This window comes from Cyprinus carpio, chromosome B3, assembly GCF_018340385.1.
Source record: "Cyprinus carpio isolate SPL01 chromosome B3, ASM1834038v1, whole genome shotgun sequence".
Classification (NCBI taxonomy): Eukaryota; Metazoa; Chordata; class Actinopteri; order Cypriniformes; family Cyprinidae; genus Cyprinus; species Cyprinus carpio.
The window spans coordinates 19646392-19669496 of NC_056599.1; the positions used below are offsets into that span (position 1 = coordinate 19646392).

Below are 23105 nucleotides of genomic sequence, written 5' to 3' on the forward strand. Positions count from 1 at the left end.
TTTAACACTGAGCAGAAGATGACTGTGGTAGAAAAACCTTACTTTTGAGGCTCCTTTACTCCAGCTTTAAACAGCTCCTCTTAAATGACATCTTTCCTCAGTTACCCAAAACAAACCAGCAAGGAAGATTGCTTGTTAGGTGAAGTGTGTAATTTCAGCAACATAGTCCTTTTAAGGCAAATCAGTTTGCTCGATCTTGTTTGATCCATTCGTTTATAGCACAGTTTATGTTTACATTAGTTTATGCTATGATGTACAGTAGTGCTGAACACTTATGTTATGTGTTATATGTTTAAAAAAAATAATTAATTAGTTCCCAGCAGTGTGGTAGGAGCAATCTGAGAAGTGGACAGGGACCCATTATAAACATTTATAATATGGGGCTGTTGAATGCTTGAATCTGATTGGTTGACTAACATTCTAAGGTGTGCGATTTTTTATTTTAATTTTTTTTAGGGAAACAGTGCTAAAGTAGTTCCAGGCAGCTTAGACCACATTACATGTCCATATCACTTCACCAAATGATTTCTGATATTTTAAAACAGCAAAAGAACCAAAACCCTCAACAAAACTTTCACAGTTTTTTTCTAAAAATCTGGCAGATCAGTGCAAGTTTAGCCAGTTTAGGGATATTGTTTACTGGCTGCAGTTGTTTTTGGCTTTTTAAAACCAGAAACAAAAACTTTTTAAACACTTTAAATCGATGTGAAAACTGCTCCGCTGGAATTATGTCACCAAATTCAATGTGCTAGACGTTCTTTTGTTCTGCATAGTGATGCAATCTTGTGGTGCTGTGCGCCATGAATAAATGTTTGAATAAATGTTTGAATAAATGTTTCTGATTGAATACCTCTGCAGTTTGTACCCAAAAGCCTTCTGAATGTATCATCAGGGTTGCTTTGTTTCGTATAAATTTTCGTATAAAAATAAACTTCCCATGTTTGTAATAAGATCCCTGACTTTCTTCTCACAGATATGGGAGACTTTCTCGACAATGACCAAAGAAAGACAGTGACACAGGGCCGGGCCGCCATCCTAAACTCCCCAGCAGTCAGTTGCTTCCCGCGGCCACAGGTGACATGGTTCAGGGACGGTTACAAGATCATTCCAAGCAACAGAGTGTAAGTAGAGCTTAATTGCTTGTCTAATCTTTAAACCTGAACGCCTGCTCATTAGGAAAGTTCTGGGTGACCCAGCAAAGGTCCCTATGGCTTTGGGTTCACGTAAGAGATGTAATTACCTTCCTGTTCACGCTTAATCCCTCTGGGCATCCATTTACGGTGGCCCACACTGGAAAATGCTGGGAAAACACAGAGACACTTCAGCCAGTGATGCAGAAGACATGGATACTGTGCAAGGCTTTCTTTGAGTGTGTGCGTGAGTGTTTTTCTCCCATTGCCTTGTCACAGAAGTGCAATTAATGCCTGTTCTCTCTCCTTCTTTAATCTTGCTACGGTAGTTCTTCATTGCCTTTTTCTAATTAAGCTCACCAAGGCTGAGATCGACGAGGCTGATCCGATTCGCCGTTATCAGTCAAGTGTCTTTCATTCCGACGAGACCCAAATAAAACTCCACCACTGAGACGCATCTAATGACTTACCTTTCACTCCAAGCATATAGCAGTGGGCCCATTCGAGAATTGCATTTGATTTTGGAAGAAGGTGTAATTGAAAAGTAAGCAGGCTAACGCAGGTAAATTTAGAAATAGACTCTGGGTAGTAATGATTTACATTCGTTCCGTTTGGCTTCAGACTTGGATTGATTAGTTAGGTCGACGATCAGGCAGTTTAATTCTCAATAAAAACTTTAAAAAAAGAATATTGCATCATGACTGTGGTCGTGGTTCTGTGATTCTCTTTACACCTGGAATTATTATACGTCTCGTTGATCTGATCACATGTGGACAACCAATCACCATGTGTGATCCAATCAGTCATGCCTCGTGAGTAGTCAGAAATGCGTGGGACCAAATCACACTTGTTGTGTAAATGCTAATCTATCATGAACAGTTTGTCCTGCCCATTGAGGTCAGTAAGAGATGTTTTTTGTTTTTGTTTTTTGAAAGAAATTAATACTTTAATTTAGCAAGGAAGCATTGAATTAATCAAAAGTGACATTAAAGATATTTATAATGTTGCTAAAATCAGTTTTTAATAAATGCTGTTTTTTTTACTTTCTATTCATCAAATGTATTCTGTTCTATTCCACAATAGTATTAAACAGCATACTGTTTGCACATTGATAATAAATGTTTCTTGGGCAGCAAATCAGCATGTGTGACCCTGGACCAAATGTATAAATTTATACTGAATAAATAAGCATTCCATTGATGTATGGTCTGTTATGATAGTACAATATTTGGCCGAGATACAACTGTTTGAAAATCTGGAATCTGAGGGTGCAAAAAAATCAAAATATTGAGAAAACCACCTTGAATGTTGTCGAAATGACGTTCTTAGCAATGTATATTACTGATCAAAAAATATATTAAAAATTATAATTTTGACCCATACAATGTACTTTTGGCTATTGCTACAAATATACCCGTATCACAGGAATTCATTACATTTTAAAATATATTCAAATAAAAAAAACAATTATTTTAAATTGTAGTGATATTTCACAATATTACTGTTTTTACTGTATTTTTGATAAAATAAATGCAGGCTTGGTTAGCATAAGAAACTTCTTTCTAAAACATCTAAAAGCTTTTGAGATATACTCTCATATATAACATAATTTAAAGGGCAGACCGATGCTTCACGACACCGGTTGACTCATGTATGTGTCTGTGTGTCTGTATATATTTAAAATATGAGAAAATATAAACCCAATACAGTACAGAAATGAAAGGATAAAGAGTCAGACATTTGGTTATTGATTTTGTATTAGCTGGGTGAGCCTGAATTATTTATTTATATATTTATTTGTGTGAACTGGGCTTACCATTGTTATAAGATTTTGTTCCTGATTTGAAATATATTATTAAAATGTAATTTCAAAAAGAAGTTACATAGATTGCAATACTTTCCTAATGAACTGTAATTGCATGTCTGGAAATTGCTGCAGAGCTGTTACAAAAATGGCCGGCCAGTGAACTGGCTTGCTTTACAGGAACTTTCTGGAAAGTGAATAACCGTCAACGACTCCCAGACCATCAGATTTTGAACATATGTAGTTTTACACATGTAACTTGTATTCTTCTGAAGCAAAATTGTGCACTGGATTGAAAGACATGTTGGAAGGTGGATATACGGGCTCTTTGTAGATGTAGTTAAGGCGGTTGGCTACACGCCAGCTCAATAATTGGACCGGTGCTCTCCTGCCAGTGCTTTGACAGAATATTGCATCATGACAGAAAGCAGGGGCACATACATAAAATCAATATGCCACTGCTGCTGACAATGTTCACTGCCGCATATATGCAACCGAGGGAATCTGTACCTTTGGGAGCCTGGCGGTCTTCCCAGACAGCGCTGCTGCTTTGACCCTATACGCAGCCCAGCTGGTGTCTGCGGCATCCAGACTCAAACCCAGAAGCTCACCCAGCACAGAGGATGGCAGACTAATATCAAGCAATCATACATCCAGCCAAGCCCATTAGCGCACTATTGGATGTGATGTCACATCCTTAATTGTTCTGTGGCAGCGGCTGAAGCAATGCAATCAGCTTAGCCATTTAAACTGGCACGATGTGTTACTGGGCAAAATCCCCAGGATGGACTTTGGGAAATTGGGCTGTAGTTCATAAGCACTTGACTGGCACGGTCATTACATTAACTGCCCTTGTAGGATCAAAGTTTATCTGTGTGCTAGGATCTACGGCCCTGATTCAATATTAACATGGATAAACATGCTGCAACATAAATCTATTTGTGAGTCTCGTATGATGTTTCCTTCACAGAACTGATAAATGCTGCTTTGCAAAACACTAATGTTCCTCTACAAAGAGTGGAGTGAAAGAAATCAATGGTTCTTTGTTGAGATGCCCTCATAAAGCTTAATATGCTCAGTACAGACATAGACAGTAAACTAGTTTGATCAATGGAAAGAAGTACCCAAAATAACAATATGGTTACATTGATAATCTTAATACCAACATGGACTGCAGCCATTCTGCTCTGGAGATTCTGAGCGGTCAGCTAGCAGAATATTTCTGTCATATTTGCTGCTTTTTTTGCATTGATTAATCAAAGTGATGTAGACCAGATTTTCAACACTAAAATATACAGTGGCCTATTAAAGTATTCTAGTAGCATGATTAAAAATAGTAGGGTAAGACTGGGTAATTTGCCCCCCGGAATGCACAAAATCTCATCTCAGTACTTTTGATGAATGGCTACACTATTTTTAATTTTGTCATTTCATTTGAATATCAACATTTGTGAGATTTAGTCAGCTGAAACAGTTATTGATCTAATTTTGTGCCTGTGGAAAATAGTGATCTATGACAATGTATTATGTTGAATATCAAAGTTTTATGTATCTGTTTGTCAATGGGTGATCTATTAACAACACATCAGTGGTTTTAGACATGTGGAGTAAAAATGATAGTTTTGGTTTTGAAGTGAAAAGCTAAAATTAGACCCCCTCAAGGACTAATGTAAGAATGCTCTCCCAGAATTGGCACAGAGGTGCCTCAGATAAGTTAGTTGTTACTAATGTTATTATTTTTTCATTTAATACTTGTTGTATTTAATGGGATTATTAGACAACATTTTCAATGAGTTAGAAGTATGTTTCAGAAATCTCATGATATGGAGCTATATCTTTTCTTAAGAACTAACTATTCTCTATTTTACTTATTTTTTTTTTTTTTTTACTTGTAACCCAGGTGATTTTTAGTAAATGTGTGAAGTCCTTCATATTACCAATGGACATGGATCATTCAAGGTGTGATCACACTTGACTTTGCTCTTCATTCACCTTCATTTATGTGCATGCAAACATGGGACTAGATTGGAAACGAATGCAAAAAGCATTTCATGTTTTCTTGTGTACCAAAGCTCAAGGTGGTGAATTCTGACCTTAATATCTGCGTAACTGACCAATAGAGCATCTAGACACCACAGATGGACTCAGACTGGTACAGTTTGTGTTGTTGTGGTAGAGCAGATAATATGCAGCACCGCTCAATTTTTCAAAATTGTTATCTGTATTTTTTAAACTATATTTTAGTCAAATCAATGCAGCATTGGTGGACATAAAAGACCAAGCAAAAAAAAACAAATCTTACCAAACACAAACTTTGGAACAGAAGTGTATTCTAGCATGTTAAATTTGTTAGTATTTATTTATTATTTGTTAAAAACATAAGACCTAGACCATGATATAATATCCTGTTTCTCATATTTGTTGCAGGGACTGAAGTTATTTCAGTGCTCAGAGCCTTGCATGAGCACACAAGCTGAACAATATTTCTGTTGTTTATCATTTGAAACCTAACAAATGTCTTTTTTGTGAAACATTTTACTTGGAAAATGATATTGTGCCATCCCTCTTTAAAATAAATGCTGGCTGATTTGATATTTTGTATCGAGCGCAATCACAAATGCATATTTACGTGAGTGGCTTGAGTGTCCAAAAAGACTTTGTGGCCGTAGCAACTTTTCATTCATTCTCAAGCTGCCCATTTGAGAATTCCAGTGTGGAAATGCATCTCATTGAAATGTGGAAAGCAGAGGCACCACTCAGTGAAAGCAGCTTGAGGCGGTCATATTTATTCCAGTATGGCTTCATTGCAAATGCTCGTTTCCTTTGCCCTGCAGATCTTTGTTTTCTCGCAATCAGCATTATGAATCGTTGAGCTATGTAGTCAATTTATTAATCCAACTCTGTTTGATAGCCCATTGAACATTCCCTAAATAAAAGAGATTTTTAGTAACTTCATCACATGCTGCTGTGCAGTATTTCAGCGTTATTATTTCTTGAGCTCTGTGTTTCAGTTTTTCCGTGGCCTCAGAAACATCCCTTTGGTCTGTTAATGTAGCATGAAATAAGCGGCCGTGTGGACGGGCGATGCTGCTCTGTGTGATTCCTATCGCATCCACGTGCTGAGAGATAACTGTGCCGCAATCCAAATGGTGCACAGTTTTTTGTGTTTTTTTTACTTCTCTTCTGTGTGGTTACGGCTTCTCCTTCTCCATCTCCCCTAGTTTTTTTGGTCATCTTTTCTTCCCTTTGAGCCACACAAAGGCAGAAAGTTGTTAAAGTAGGGAGGTCCAGAGGTGAATGCCAATGCAGGGGAGGACAGCGAAGCACAGGCCTTTGAAAGTCACTCTTATTGTTCCACACTGGCTTCCCCTTTAGACAGCATGAAACTTTCATGATGGCGATAATTACCCCATTGGTGAGAAGTGCTTTCTGTTGCCACTGCAGATGAAAGTAGCAGGTTGGAAATAAGATATTGTGTCTACCTCTCATCGCTTTGTCCTTGCAGCCTCCTCTACCTTGCTGAATTTTTCATCATTCATTATTTGAGATCTTTGATGTTTCCACCCATTACGAGCTATTCAGGCTCCCATCGCGCTCAGTGCATAAAACGGCTTCCACGCTAGACTCATCCCGAGATCTGTCCCGAGTACCACCAGCAAGAAACCAGACAGTAAAGGAAGTGCTCACAGGAAGCCGATTATTTTCTTCTGTACAAGCAACGGGGCTGTGGTGTTTGTGTGGTGACAGCAATAGGTCCATGTGCTGTGTTTCTGCTCTGTCATATGTGAATCTCTTTTTTCGTCAAGGGACTTGACAGCCCCCAGACTCCTGCATGTTTTGGCACTTTAGTGCACCAAATTACACTTACCACAAGCTTTTCGATCTACCTGTATTTTGAACTAGTAAAACTGATTACTGTTTACTTGTCTAAAAGAGTCACTGGTCCCAAAACATTTAAAATATATTGTTTTAGTTCATTAGTTTGAGCAAATAGCGATAGAATTATTATTATTATTATTATTTATTATTATTATTATTATTATTATTTAGATTGAAATCTTATTATACTATAATAATTTATAATTAATTTTCTATTTTGTCATTTTGGTACATTATTTTTAAATTGAAACATTGAAACAAGCTTGGCAAATAATTTAATATTATTATTATTATTATTGCAATTTTTGCATTTATTTAATTGTTTCAATTATTTATTTACATTTTTATCCTGATTAGCTAATTAATGAAACATTTTTTGTCACATATTATAGGTGATGTGACATTGAAACATGAGCTTGGCAAAGGTTATTTGTTAGGAATTATAGCAAGAACACATTTTATTATTATTATTATTACTGGTAGTAGTAGTAGTAGTGTTATTATTATTATTTATTCGATTAATAATAGTTTCAAATATATATTTAAATTTTAGCCTGATATAAGATAATTGATTTTTTTTTTTTTTTTGGTCAAATCTTCTAGCTAATTTGACATGCTATTGAAATGTAATCTTGACAAAGAATTTTAGGCTGTTTCTGGCTTTTTTTTTTCTTTTCTTTTTTTGCACGTAAGTAGGAACTGACTTGAAAATAGCATTACAACACGACTAGAAAATAGCATTACAAAGAGCTGCTGAGTGGACTGATTTGCTTTAAAAGGGCTTTAGCAAAATCAGAAACTGTCTATGAAGCCATTTTCGAGCTTTTTGGAGTCTGAATTCCAGGAATATGCTCTCCTGAAAAGAATGAGATATCAGATTTGTTCTGAGCTGAATTGTGCCGGTAATGTGTTTGTGATTTGCTGTTATTATTTCAAATCATGTTAGCTAGCTTTTTTCAGCTGTTTGTCATCATTCCTTGCACTCCTCTCCACAAATGATGTGTTAGACAAATGTAATCAGGAGGAGATGACACGATTGAGAAATACGTCTCTGTCCTGTCACTCAAGGGAGGGTTTGAGCTCATATTCTCACCGAATGGACACGTCCATTTTGAATCAATGTGGTTTTGCTCTGAGGAGTCAAATGAAAAATGACGTAGGCTTGGCTAATTCAATAGAGGCCGTTTATGTGGCCTGGTTTTAATACACCTGCTGGCTGGTAGGGCCCCTTTATGAAGTTAATTATTGAGAGCCATCATCAGTCAATTGGGGCACCTGTGGGGTGAGCCTGTTCTAGCCCATGGCTTCTGCCCACATTTGTCTTCATCCACTCCCTCCTTCACTCTTAAATAAATTAGTCTGTTGTCACTGCTAAAGCAGAGACCCAGAGAATCCAGTCAAGGCACTTTCTACGAGTAGGGTACACTTTGGTGTCCGAGTACTTTTGTTTGTGAGCATTACAGGCACTTTTTTTCTCTCTTGTAACAGCTGTTAGGTTTGTTTGTTTGTTTGTTTGTTTGTTTGTTTAAATTATTATCAAATTAACCCTGTGTGAAAAGTAGCAGGTTTTAAACAACAAATGCATTTTTATGATTTTGGACAGCCCCATCTTAGAAATCTTCTTTACTGAATTCAACAATGAAAATATCATAAATCTGTTTTTATTTTACATAATATTTATCTGTGTTCCACTTTTTATATGAAACCTGACTAAATTTGGGCATAAAATAAAAGTAAATTAGGCTTTCATTTTTATTATGTATTTATTGAAATTTTTTATTTATAAATGTTGAATTTAATAAATTAATGACTTTCTACAATCATTTAAAAAATTGTATTAAGTATTTTGCTAAAATATTTTACAAACATATTATCTGACTATTTTTAAAATTATAAAATTATTCATGCATGAAATGTTGCAGGTTTTAAACAGCATATGTTTTCATTTTTAGGATTTTTTTTTTTTGTCTTTCCCCATCTTAGATATCATCTTACTGTATCCAGCAATTAAAAATCATACATTTGTTTTTAATTAATAAAATATTTAACTGTGTTCCCCTTTTTGCATAAAACACTTTTATATTTAGATTAGATTTTATACTAAATTTTGGGCTTCAAATTAAAGTAAATTTTCTTTCTTTTCCTTTCTTGTCAATTTATTTATTTATTTATTTTTTGTTGTTGTTGTTGTTTGTATTAAAGGGGTCATATGATGCTGCTAAAAAGAACATTATTTTGTGTATTTGGTGTAATGAAATGTGTTTGTGCAGTTTAAGGTTAAAAAAAACACATTATTTTTCACATACTGTATATTATTGCCTTCTAAAACATGTTGATTTTTACAAGGCTTATTGCTCTGAAAAGTGAGGTGTGCTGTGATTGGCCAGCTATCCAGCACGTTGTGATTGGCCGAATGCCTCAAGCGTGTGACTGAAATCAGCATCACACACTGTGGCCTTGAGTGAGCAGAGGCCGGAGGCCTAGAGTGAGCCGCGGCTGGCTTGAGTGAGCAGAGGCCGGAGGCCTAAAGTGAGCCGCGGCCGGCTTGAGTGAGAGGAGGCCGGAGGCCTAATGTGAGCCGCGGCCGGCTTGAGTGAGAGGAGGCCGGAGGCCTAGAGTGAGCCGCGGCTGGCTTGAGTGAGCAGAGGCCGGAGGCCTAAAGTGAGCCGCGGCCGGCTTGAGTGAGCAGAGGCCGGAGGCCTAAAGTGAGCCGCGGCCGGCTTGAGTGAGCAGAGGCCGGAGGCCTAAAGTGAGCCGCGGCCGGCTTGAGTGAGAGGAGGCCGGAGGCCTAATGTGAGCCGCGGCCTAGAGTGAACCACGGTTGGCCTGAATGAGCCGAGGCCGGAGGCCTAGAGTGGACCGCGGTCTACAGTGAACCACGGCTGGCTTGAGTGAGAGGAGGCGGGCGGCTTGAGGCGGATTCTACGAAGGAGCGTATCTTGTGCTTGCGGCAACCACATGTGACGACCCCGGGCTGGACTCTGCTTCGTCCATGGTGAAAGTGCATTCTGCAATCCACAGTGCAAAGTTAATGTATTTCCTCAGCAACCAGCACGGATCAGCTCCAGGCATGACAAAGTAAACACAAACAAAGTAGTTTCACTTTCACAATGAAACACACAGCATCTAAACGACATGGCTACAACATGGTCTCACCTTTTATAAAGAATATCTCTTTGGATTTGAGACTTTCATCTTTGCAACTTTACAGATCTTCTTTATTCACCAAAAGCTTGTAACACTCCAAAGAGAAAGGAAAATTTGAAATTGCATCATATGACCCCTTTAATCGACATTTTTGTTTTTTATTTATAAATGTTTATTTTTCACATTTAATTTTGTGTTACATTTATAGTGCTAAAAAATGCAAAATAATTATACAACAATTGTACAGTTATATTCTGGAATGAAAAATAGCAGGATTTAAACAGCAAATGTTTGCATTTTTATGATTTTCGGCCTTTCATATCTCAGATACTTTCTTTACTATATCCAACAATGAAAATAATAATGTCATAAATATGTTTTTAATTAATATAACATTTAACTACTCCATATGTGCAATATGTCCTTTAACAGTTTAGTTTAGAATGAAAATGAATAATATATTCAGTAGTTTGAGGTTAACAACAACCTTTTCTTAGGTCACACACCTCCCTCCCTTCATGGATTTAACATTTTCTTTCACTGACCATTTTGAAAAAGGAAAATAAGTTTTTTGAGGTTCCAAAGCATTTTTTGCCTCCTGTATGGCACTGAGTATCCTACAGGAGCACTGTCAGAATCCATTTGAAAGTTGTTTTTGATTAAAGCATCTCTCAGGCCTGTGGTGTCTGCTGGTAGAGTTACAGTCGGTCTCAGTCACAATGGCGGCAGGATGCCACTGAGGGACAGTCAACCATGAAAGGAGCCTGGGCTTGGAAGAGCCGTCTGCCCTCATCTCTGCATTCAAACCTCTGATGGTGAAATAATGCAGCTGGAGGAAGAGGACAGAACATCAAATCAGAAGTCAGCACTTATATCACTCATCCTGCAGACTGGAGAGATGCTCCTGCACTCTTTTCAGTAAACAAGAGGAAGAGAGATGCAAGTAGCAGATAAGAAAATGTGAATGAAGGGCCTGTCCTGATCTCATGTCTACAGCCTCCCTCATGCCCACTAGGAAGCTTTTAGACACCAATAAAGGAAAGTTTGGACTGCTCACAGACGGAAAGGGTTTGCGTATTTGAGAGCAATTGCTGTGTGTCTGCTTACTGGCAGCTCAGTTGGACCTGAAGTGTGATTAAATGTTGCTAAAGAATTATCATTGACTCCAATTACACATTAATCAGGACTGGTATCGAGCCGAAACACGGATGATAGATAATTGCCTTTTAACAGGGTATTCCAGAGAAGCTGCCGGATTACACATTAAAATAAAGAAGAAATGCCACCACTAAGGTGCATTATTGAGCAATTGCTAAATTGACCAGAATCCGTAAAATGCAGAGATATTAAATTTTCATGATTGATTGGACTGAAACCTGGAAAGAAGTGTTTCATGATCCCATGATACTTTCATATAGCGAAGGCTGGAGCTTGGCATTGTAACAGGAATGATTCTCTATAGCCCTATTTGGGGTGTAATTGTTTTACATGTTGACATGATGCAATTTCAGCATTAATAGGTGTTAGTCAGTGATTTTATTGCCTTTTTTCCCCTCTTACCACCCAGGAGAAATTCCTGGGTGAATTACCTACTGCTTTTTGACAAACACTGTGGTCATGTGGTAATATTATTCCTGTTCGATTTGTCATCTCTGAGTTTGCATAGAGTAATTGGCCCAAAAGTCAATCCAAATGCATATGTTTTATTATGGAGGAGCCAAGTAAAATGCCATATTTTTGCCCTCTGGACTTTTGGAAATTATACACTCTAAAAACACATTGTATGAAAAAACACACTGTAGATTGTTTATGCATAACAGGAGAATTGTGTAATTTTCCATATACACATTGTGCAGTAATATTGTGAAATGTTATTACAATTTAAATGAACTTATCTGTGTTAATGTAGTTTATTCCTGTGATGGCAAAGCTGAAATTTCAGCATCATTACTTCAGTCTTCAGTCTCACATGATTCTTCAGAAATCAATGTAATATGCTGATTTGCAACTCAAGAAACATTTATTATTGTTATAAATGTTGAAAACAGTTGTGCTGTTTAATATTGATATTTTTACATTTATTGGTAAACAAGTACACTAGCTAGGTTGAAAATTGATAGTAAAAGATTACTGAGGCTTAGTTGTAATTTCTGTAAAATTGATACGAGTCAGTATTTGTTAACATGAGAATACTTTTTAAAATATTATAATATTCATGTTTTGGATTATTATGTTTTATGAGTATGGAAGTTAATGTTTGATGAAAGTTTCAAGTTTTTATATAGTAAAAAGAAAAAGGTAAAATGCTACTCATAATAAAAATCAGTCCGACTAGTGCTTTTAGCAGTAGTTGAAATGTCTGCTTTTCAAAAAGCGTCTCACAAGTCACTTCAGATTATGCCTAGTTCACTACCCGCATTGAGCAGACTGGCTAGACGTGTGAACGAAAGAGACGTTCTGTGTTTGCTGGAAAAAATGAAAAGGAAGATATCTATCTTCAGCATGTTTATCCCTTATCCTGCTTTTCACTGAGCGACCAGCTCTGTCAGTCAATCCTTTTATGTGGCGCACTCTTGCTCAGCCCCCATTTCATGTCAGAAGACGCACGCGCCCATCTCTGCGATGGCGGGCGACAGAAGTGTGTGGGTAGACAGAAAGCAATCTGTTCTGAAAAGGAAGATCAAGCTCAAGATTTCATGTGTGACATATTGAAACACTCCAATGTGTCGCAGGGACGGCGTGTTCGGCAGTGTGCAGCCGCAGACAGTGGCCCAGAGTTCATTGTGATGAGGCGGATTAATACAGTCCTAAAGACGAGTGTGGAAATGTCAACGTATTATGAAGAGCTGACTTTTCTCCAACTGAAATCTCATCTGCGCAATTAGTTACCTGTTGAAAGCATAATTCACTTCTGGAAAATAGAGAGTGTCCATCTATCTTGACAGTGCAGCCATTTGGCTTTCATTGCAAATAATACAGTTGTTAAGAGTGTATGTGTTTTGTGATGGCCTTTCAGCCTTTTAACAAGGAGTCCATTACCGCTCACAGCATTAAAAAAAACGACCTATTCACCTCTCTAAATTAAAAAGGAAAAAAAACCCACCATCTTTAATTTTGAAGAATGGGATATTTTGGGAAACCAATGGCCCGGCCGTACCTGATTCTGCATTAACTATTAAGTATTGCAATTAATTCCCAGATCCATTTGTCATGCAAATAGACCAGTGAATAGTGCATACATTTCGGCTCATAAATAACTAATTTATGCAATTGCAAAGCGCTTTTTAAGATAAATATAATTAAAGGTCAATAGCGATTACATAAACACAGTGAACTTTTAACATGTTTAAATGGCAAATCTGGGGCTGTTGGCTAGATCGGATGAGAAGCAAAGTACAAAAATGATAATAATAATAATAATAATTTCTGATAATTGGTTCCAGACACAGTTTTTCACTCCAGACTGCTGGAAATACCTGTTTAGCTTTGCATCTTTAGTCTTAACGTGTTTACCAAAGCGTATGTTAGCTGGAGGCCGACTTCCAGGCAATCAATTTTATAATTGAATTAGAGTGAATGCTACAGCAGGTTTTGACACACAGGGTTGTTGTGTCTGTCCATCTGTCGCGCCGCGGCGGTTCTGCCGGAGCAGGAAAAGAAGCCGTATCCTGCGGTCTCCAAAGCTGCTAGATACGGATCGTGCACCTGAATACTGCCGCTCGATGGCTACAGGCCAGCCATGCTGTCTTGAGCTCTGAGCTTTGAGCTTTTAATCAGTCTTCCCTGTGTATTTCAGAGTGAAATGCTCTACGCTGTCCTCTAAGCCAGCCGCTCTCAAACAGGAGGCCAGGGACCACTAGGGGGCCTCAGCAAACATCCAAGAGGCCACAGGATGAATAAATTATTCAAATTATCGTTATTAAATATCATTGTTATAATTATTGTAGTTAATTATTAAATAAAAAATAAAAAAAATTGACTCACCCTTCGGCCATCCAAGATGTAGATGAGTTAGTTTCTTCGTCTGAACAGATTTGGAGAAAATCACTTCTAGAACTGTTTTGGACTATTTTCGCTTGTAAAGGGTGTTTGATCCGTGCATATTTCTCTCCTGATTCAGATTAGATTTTCACTAGAGAAAGCAATATAATTCATAGAGGACTCATATTTTAGCAGGAAGCAATGGTTTGACGTATAAAAAAAGGCTTAATGATGGATTTGTTTCTTACAAACATGGAGCTTTTCACTTCACAAGACGTTAATTAAGGGACTGTAGTTGTGTAGATTACTTGTGGATTATTGTGATGTTGTTTTCAGATGTTTGGACTCTCATTCTGATGGCACCCATTCACTGCAGAGGCTCTATTGGTGAGCAAGTGATGTAATGCTACTTTTCTCTAAATAAGTAATGATGAAGAATCAAACTCATCTACATCTTGGATAGTGTGAAAGTGACTATTTTGGGTGAACTATTAATTTAAAGAACATATAGTTTTGTCTGTCTGTCTGTCTGTCTGTCTGTCTATCTATCTACCTATCTATCTATCTATCTATCTATCTATCTATCTATCTTTTAGTTAGCATGTGCTTGGCTAATGCACCTTGGCACTAACTGCAATAAAAGAAGCGATTTAAATGCGTACGTTTTAGCAGTACAAACATTTTGCTACTTTTCATTTAAATGTTCAGTGTACAGACTTAATGACCTCATAAGTCAGGGACTTTAATTTACTTTATAAGCGGTTAAGTGACTATTGCACTCCGGGTGCATTTGAGTTAAGCATGCACTACAAACAAAGCAATATGTTACATGCGCGCCGCAATGAGCAAGTTGCTTTTACTAAGAGCAGTGTAATTCTTTTTAATCCTGTACATTTGCTCAAGGTTGCTGCTCTCTCGCTGTGTGTTTTGTGCCGCTAACAGGGAACAAGCATCTGTCTGTGTCACTGACTGGTTGTTGTGCAATGCTTCGGAAGAAAACCACATTCCCACCTCCTGTTGACTCTGTGCATCTAACAACTTAGTATAAAATTAAGTAGCACCGCAACGCTTTTTGGGCTGCTCTGTTGGCAAGTCAAGACAAGCTTGGCAGAATACACCCATTATCAGTTTCTCTGCTCCTGCTACTTTTAAGTGTACTAGTGCAGTGAAGTTAGCATCTTAGTGGTGATGCGGTCAGGGAATTCTGTCTGCAGTTTTCTAAATGTGTCATTGGTGTGATAAGCACTCACTTCTGCGAGTCGCAAGGGAAAAAACTGTTCACACTCCAAACCTTTAATTACATGTTTGATGATGGTAATGTGCAAAGATTACAATAATTTCAGTAAACACTGTTTTTCATGTTGGTGCAGGCTAAATGGCTTTTTTTGGGACATATCTAATTATCACTCGCAAGTCCCATAAAAGAAGGTGTTGTCCAATAATGCACTTGGCAAGACAAAGCAATGTATTTTTCAGTTTAGATGAGCGTCTCTTCTGAATTTAGTGCAACATTCACTTCTTTTTGTGTGGAGGGACATTTAAAGATTGTAAATAAAGTCTTTTTGAGAAGGCTGAAGGGAAGTTTCTCTCTGGTGAGTGAAACTAGGTCATGTTTGCTGAGCACTTGCCTGTATGGAGGATTAAATTAAATTAGGGTGAAGAAATTTGCAGAGGTATTGCAATTTTTGGTGATATGGTACTTTTGAAATATTGGACTGAAGAATACAGAAGCTGAAAAATAGACAGACTTGAATCATCTAATAAGCTTGAAGCTCATGATGTATGCATCTTCTGCTTTGACTAGATTCTGTTGTCTAGAATGATTTATTTGATCTGATTGGGTCTTGAATGTGTGCCTCGAAAACTGAGAGACAGACACTTTAAATACTGATGCTGCCTACACGGTTTCACTGCTAAAAGACAATGAACCTTATATTGTTGGAAATATATTACAATAAATCATATTATAATTGTCTGTGACTTAATATTAAAATAAATAAATAACAACAATTAATTTGAGTTCATATGAAAACATAAATACATCAAATTTTTAATAGTATAAAACATAATATTTTTCTGTTTTCTATTGTGAATGCTGTAATAGCAGAGTCAACTTTAAAGGCTACTTAGGGACATTAAATTATGATTAACCCACATAATAGGTTTATTTCACCTGAATTTTCATTTAGTTTTCTATTGCCACAGTGCTTCCTTTTGTTACTCGAGCAGCTTTTGCCCAGATAGAATAATGTTCCATTTTTCAGTGTCTTTGCATCATAGACCAGTTAGATTTACTGAGTTATGACCTTCCTAGTTCAAAATAAGTTTTTTATGACAAATTATGTTGTAGAAAACAAAAGGTTATCTGCATCTATGCCAGAGAGAGGGAGAGAGAGTCGGTACCACTGTGAACAAAAAAAAAGACCAAGAAGAACACCAATCATAAACAGACAGGCTCGTTGTAATTCAGGAGAAACGCATGTGTACAGCTTTTCACCTTAAGGTGACATTCTAAACCTCTTTTAATCATCCTACCAGCTTCCAAACGCATTCATTCATCTGCATTATACGGCACTTCTGCCCATCTGCTTCGGGTCTTTCTTTCCCAACCCAACGTCTTTTTCGACATTGGCTAGCGAGCGTTTATCTCACCTCCTCTGCAAGGTGAAAAATAGACTTGAGAACGTCTTCCTTCTTTGTTATTGAACAGATGTATCTGATCGATGTAAATCTACTAATGAGACTCCAAAGGCCTCCCTCCTTCCCGTTCTCTGTATCAGGGCTGCGGGCTGCCCACTTTAATTGAGAATTAATTACAGATGGGGAGGAGATGCTACGGGGATCACATTAAAGCAGCTTTGGAGACGCTCCTCAGCGAGCTTTCACCTCCATCACCCATCCAGCCTTTCTCCTCTCTTGAGGGATCATTAAATACCTGAAGGCACAGATCAATAACGGCTGATGGGTGGCATGTCTTGGCAAAGGCATGTTTGTTTCATATGTGAGGCTTGGAAATTGCAAGGTCTGTTTTTCTGACAGTTTTTCCGTTTCTTCGTCCTCCTCAGATCAGTCAGAAATGCTCAAGAGGAATCACTGGCACCCCTTGAGTAAATTACACCAATTAAACACCCAGATTAAATTCCATACTTTATTCACTTAATTGAAGACACCGATAATTACTTATAATTACCGTTCGTCTTCTAAAGACCGATTGTTGGCCGCTGAAGTTCTCTTGTTTTTGTCTTCGAGAGGAGTTGTGGAAAACAACATGAATGTTTAAAGTGGAGCGAGCAGACATGGGCATTGGAGAAGCAATGCTTCAATAGATAATGACCCGTTGGTAATTGCTTTCCTTGAATAGTCTGTGTTTATTCCAGGGTGTCAGACAAATAGCGAAGACTGTGATTGTTTAAGAAAATAACAACTGGCCTAGTAGCTTGATAAGCATCCAAGTGAGATGCCTATCATGTCTTTAATGTCGAAGAGCTAAATAAAGGGTGGGAAATACATATGAAGGTTCAATTCTGTGTTATGTACTTCATCCTTTTCTATACACCCTTGCTGAAAAGACCATCTTTGACCATTTCCAAGTTGGTATATGCTTGTGAAAATGATCTTTGCAATGAAGCTTGTTGACCATGTGAGTAAACAGTATAAAGGAGGGGTCCATGAGTGTAATGTTGCAGGGCTTGAACGGCCTGGATAATTTAAATTAATAATAATAATAATAATTGGAACCAGTGATCATTTTCTTCTTCTTCTTCTTCTTCTTCTTCTCCTTCTCCGGCATCTAATAACATTTTAGGTAGGGTTGCACATTTAATAGAAATTAAACAAATTATGATTCAGCAATGGCTGCGGTAGCTGAATAAACAGAAGGAACGAACTTTCATTGATGAAAATATGAAAATAGCCACAGAAGTTGGAATGGTGTTAGACACAAACAAATAAACATTGATTCAACGCAAATATATGGTTTATCTGAGTTCTTCATTTATAATAAAGTATATTCATAATGCAATGTTAATCGACATAGCCTTTATCACTGCGTAGAATATTATGAAATAATATATTGCATGCTTTATTCTGTGTAAGAACAAGAATCCACATCTTCTCACAGAAGGATTTTATTTCAAACACTCGACTGAAGTTATGAAGTGAGTTTTGAGTAAAAACGTTATTAAATGTCTTTTGGACAAGAGGTTCATAAATGCTTCTGATGTTTAGAAAGATGTTTGACACATGTTGCTTTTTTAATTGCATGTTATAAGTGACTCAATCATTTACTGCTTAAAAGGATAGTTCACACAAAATGAAAATTCAGTCATTAATTACTCAACTTCCTGTCGTTCCAAACCCGTAAGACATCCATGTGACATCAGTGGTTCAACCGTAATGTTATAAAGCTACGAGAATGCTTTTTGTGTGCAAAGAAAACAAAAATAATGACTTTATTTAACAATTCGTCTCCTCTGTGTTACCTTATAATGCCATTTTGGAGAGTATCACATACATAAACAATGTATGCAATGTATGTACGCGGATTCGTTGTTTATGTTCAGATCAAAGTGAAAACAATGTAAACAGCGTATCTGCATACATACGCTGCATACATTGTTTATGTATGTGAACGAAGTCTTACAGGTTTGGAACGGCACAAGGGTGAGTAATTAATGACAGAATTTTCATCTTTGGGACAACTATCCCTTTAAGCATTTACTACTGATCACAGAGCTATACTTCACTGACAAGCTGCGCATAACCGCTTTCGGGATTTCACTAAACCAAACGATTTAATTGCAATTTCAATTTGATTTAAATTAATTGTGCATCTTATTTGTGTATTTAGCTGATGAGAATGCAAAATGAATCCAAATATTCAAATATTTTATACATTAATTGAAACATATGAACATATAACATATAATCATGACCACACTCTTGCAATAGTGAAAAGTGAATTTGTCATGCTAGTTATTCACTGTTCGTGTTTTAGTGCATTGTCACGGAAAGGGAAAATTCACAACGTGGCTGACAAATTCTGACTAGTGCATGGTTCATGCTCAGTTGTGTATTCTCATCATTTTGCACAGATATAAGTTCTAATGTTATGTTTATATTTGTGTATCTGATTAAATGTGTATGATGCCTATGGGTGATTAGTAAGTTTTGTCAGTAGCTGGGTTTCCATCACCCTGCCTTTATTCGCATTTTGAAGTATCGCATCAGAATCGAGTGATGGAAACACTGAATTTCAAATAAAAGTGCCTTAATTCACAAAAAAAGTTTTTATACTCGCTTGAGGTGGTTTTTGACTTATGCGAAATAGGGTTAATGCGAATAATGGGAGATGGAAATCCATTTTGCAAATAAATTCCTCCAAGTGCATCAAAAAGTCATGTGACTTTGCGCTATGGGACCGTAAATCCTGACTAACCAGTGGACCAATCTCATTCCACAGCATCTGAAATGTTGTTATATGGTAATTCGGAAATGCCCGAGCAAAGTCTGTCATCAAAGTATTTCTGTGTAATTCCCTCCCAGAACTGTTAAATAACTGCGTTCTCAAACAGCAGCATCCTGCAGCGTCTGCTCGTTCTGAGGTGCAAGTCATTTTTTATATAGGGAAATTATTATATTCAGTAGCCTCTCCTACTTTTCTTAAGCCCTATTCGCACAGGATTAGTATTATCTGGGGACCTTGTGTGATTTTGAAATAACCCCCCACATCTGAATTTTGTGTGGTGCATTCGCACAGGATAAGAGAAGCCTGTGATTTTACTCGAATTTACTGACTTATCTCCCAGATACTCAGATGTCAAGGGTTTGCGAGTCCCGTTCTATGGTCCGGTTAAATGGATTTTAAAAAAGAAACTAATATAGTTTCATGCCCTGTGTCATTTACCTTTCACCAGGTTAAAATAATATCTCAAGCTTTATGCTTGATTTATTTGTAACACATTAACCACGAAACCTTTTCAGCTTTCTCTTTCTGCAAATTGTATGGTGTAGCGATATGACAGCACCCAAAATAGCCTACTATCAAACACTACAACGCAGCTCCATTCTTCGTAAAGATGGATAAAAAGGCTCACAGGAAACAAAAACCTCAAAAAATGAAATACGACCTGTCAAATGCAGGCCAAATCATGGCTTGCATTTTACAGGTCGTTGGATGGAAATGACCTCCATGGATGGAAACGGTGCTTGTTCGCAAATGTTTTGTGTGATATTCCAATTTTGCGCATAAGTTAAATTCACAACTTTGGATGGAAACCGGGCTAGTGTTTATTCACTGTTAAGTTTCAGTGCACAGCTCAAGTCGGTTGAGTCAAACCTTTTCATTACTGATTATGATTGGATTATTTAGCATTGTTAGTGTATTGTTAATATTAATATTGGTGCAGTGTAATGTGTTTTGTCATATTTTTGTCAGCAGTATGTTGTCATTTAAATTGTTATCATTATGGACATTTTTCGACTCATATTCACTATAGCTGACCAAATTATCTAGAGGAAAACCTTTCCAGAAGATAGCTAGAGGACCAACTCCTTAATGTTCAAGAACAAGAGGTTGTTTTCAGGAGTCCACATGCTTTGCCATATAGTGGGGACACCAGCATCCAATGCACCACAAACGCTGTGTTTTCAGCAGGACTAGATGCACCGGCTTTCTGATTCAGATCAGCCACAGTATAGGCCTTATGTTTGGAGACCACGCTGTTCGCTATCCAGCTCCGGTGTCAGCTGTTAATGCCCCTTGAATGCTCCATGCATATTTTGGCTGGTAATGCGCTCGACATCAGATGCTGGACGGCTGCCCCATTGACCACGCTGATATGGGGTGCAGTGCTGTGACTTGGCCATGCCCCACACAAAGGTCACCATTTCCCTTACGTCAGTCCATTTTCCAGCAGCACCGCCTGAAAACCTGCTGCCATCAGATCCCTGGACAGAGCTCATAATCCAGCTTCTATGATCTGTTTAATCCACATTCTTAACCAGTCAATAGAAGTCTTGTCCATGCGGTTTTTTTTTTCCTCTGGCTGATATTGACAGATGGGGTTGATAACATTAAAGTCCAGGGGTCTGGCATATTTCTTTGCAATCAAACCGTGCTGTTTTCTGGGCTTTTTGCCCATAACTAGATTGCAAAGTGAAATCCTTATCTCTCTTGTAAAGACCCACACAGTCCGTTTCTCCCTATAAGCTTGTTGTGAGTTCTGGTCACTGGTAAGGTTTCAAATAGATGCCATCAGCATCTCAGCTGCAGTGAACACTAGCCTTATTGGAGCACACAGCTTGGCTCACTGAAGCATAAACTTCTTAATAGTGCTGGTGGCAGAGAGAGCAGGCAAATGTCCATGTCTCTTCCTCTTATGTTCCTCATTATGTTCCTCGTGGCAAAAGCTTCATACTCAGCTGGAATAGTGGCTTGCATTTTTTTCAGATTCAAAGGATTGTGAAAGTGGACTCATGCACTTATCATTTTTGGATGTTTACAAAAGGGGGGGGGGGACTATTTAAATATGATTTGCAGGGTTTTTATGGTCAAGGAATACTTGGACTCTTAAAATGAAATTACCTGGAAAAGTCAAGGAAAATATTTTATTTTATTTTATTTTATTTTATTTTATTTTATTTTATTTTATTTTAAGCGAACATTTATTGGCCTGCTTTATTATGGATAGCTTAAATTATATTGCATTTTATTTTTCGCGTATAATATATAAAACACTGTAAAAGACTGGTTGACTGGTTTTGAATAGAGACCTTATATATATATATGTGTGTGTGGAATGTGGATTAAAATTTGCATAATCATGAAAAATGCTATATTTTAAATTATATGTATTATATTATATTGTTTCATAGTTCAGTTCACCTCAAGTTCAAACAGGTCTCCACAGGTATCCACAGCTGTAGTTCTTTATACTGCCTATGAACATGATCGACTAATGTTTACTTCATTTGGAACAATATATCTAACAATATATATGTTTGTCTTTTGAAATTTAACAAACTTAGGTTAGAAATGCAAATGTGTTATTTTAGCAAATGTTTTAAATCAGGCATGGCCAACTTTAGTCCTGTAGTTCCTTCCCTAATCAAATACACCTGCTCAACTCTCTACACTTGATTAAATCACTCAGATATGTGACTAAATTGCATGCTAGGTAATTAAATAATGCCTATCTTTAATCATTGGCCAATAGATTGTTAGATTTCCCTTGCCAGTGTTTGAGTTACAGACTAAAATAAGTTTAACACTGATATTTTCACCCACCTACACTTGAACTCTTTGACTGAGCATTTAAAAGTTCCAGTCTCTGTCTTACCATGTAGAATTGACATGCTACATCTGATTTTCCTTAATCCAAGAAATAAAGTTGGTTTTTAATTATTGAGTGTTTTAGAACAAGCAAAAACCACTGCTGGAACATTGGGTGTTTTTATTTTTATATTAATATTTATTTATTTTTAAAATATATTTATTTAATTTATTTATCTATTTTGAAGTTGAAGTAAAGTATGCATGATTGACAAAATGTTATTTCAGTCTTTGCACCTTAAAAATGTCATGTTTAATTCAGTGTTTTAATTCAGTCAAATTTACTATACATTTTTGTGTGAAAATTGTTATAGTAAATCTTTCCAACATTTTCTTGGCATAATTAGTAGCAGTAGTATTTTATCAGTAATATTGTTTATTTATTTACAGAAACAACAATGACTAATGTCTCATTCACTACCAGTCCATAATTCTCTGAAAGTTATTTGATATGACAAATATGCATTGATTTATACATAGTTATAACATTTTATTTATACTTACTAAAATTCTAGCATTAAAAAATATATATATATTATTAAAAGTTTTGTGTTATGCTGTTTGCTGTTTGAAATCATATCACGTATAAATGTACCTTTGCAAAAAGCTGTGCCATATCATATCATACATTTTAGTTTACATATAGTCTGGCAAGTAAACTAAAATATTTACTTGCCAAAGGCAATTCTATTGCCAATTTGTGGGTAGAGTGTTGCTGCCTGTAATTTCTGTAATAATCTGGAAGATTTATAGGTTATTTTATTATATTTTTCAGCTGTGTTTTATTAAGAATGGAGCTAAACTCTGCAAGACAGTGGCCTTCCAGGACTAG

At 37.0% G+C, this 23105-nt stretch overlaps 1 protein-coding gene across 6 annotated transcripts in view; it reads left to right on the forward strand.

Annotated features, from left to right (window-relative positions):
* Positions 1–23105, forward strand: part of LOC109061437 (protein sidekick-1-like) — a 297368-nt gene that overhangs the window by 142013 nt on the left and 132250 nt on the right. For all 6 annotated transcript variants that reach the window (XM_042720114.1, XM_042720116.1, XM_042720118.1 and 3 more), the window contains exon 4: positions 974–1121. In XM_042720114.1, the coding sequence (XP_042576048.1) occupies positions 974–1121 (148 nt within the window). The remainder of the gene's footprint in view (positions 1–973; positions 1122–23105) is intronic.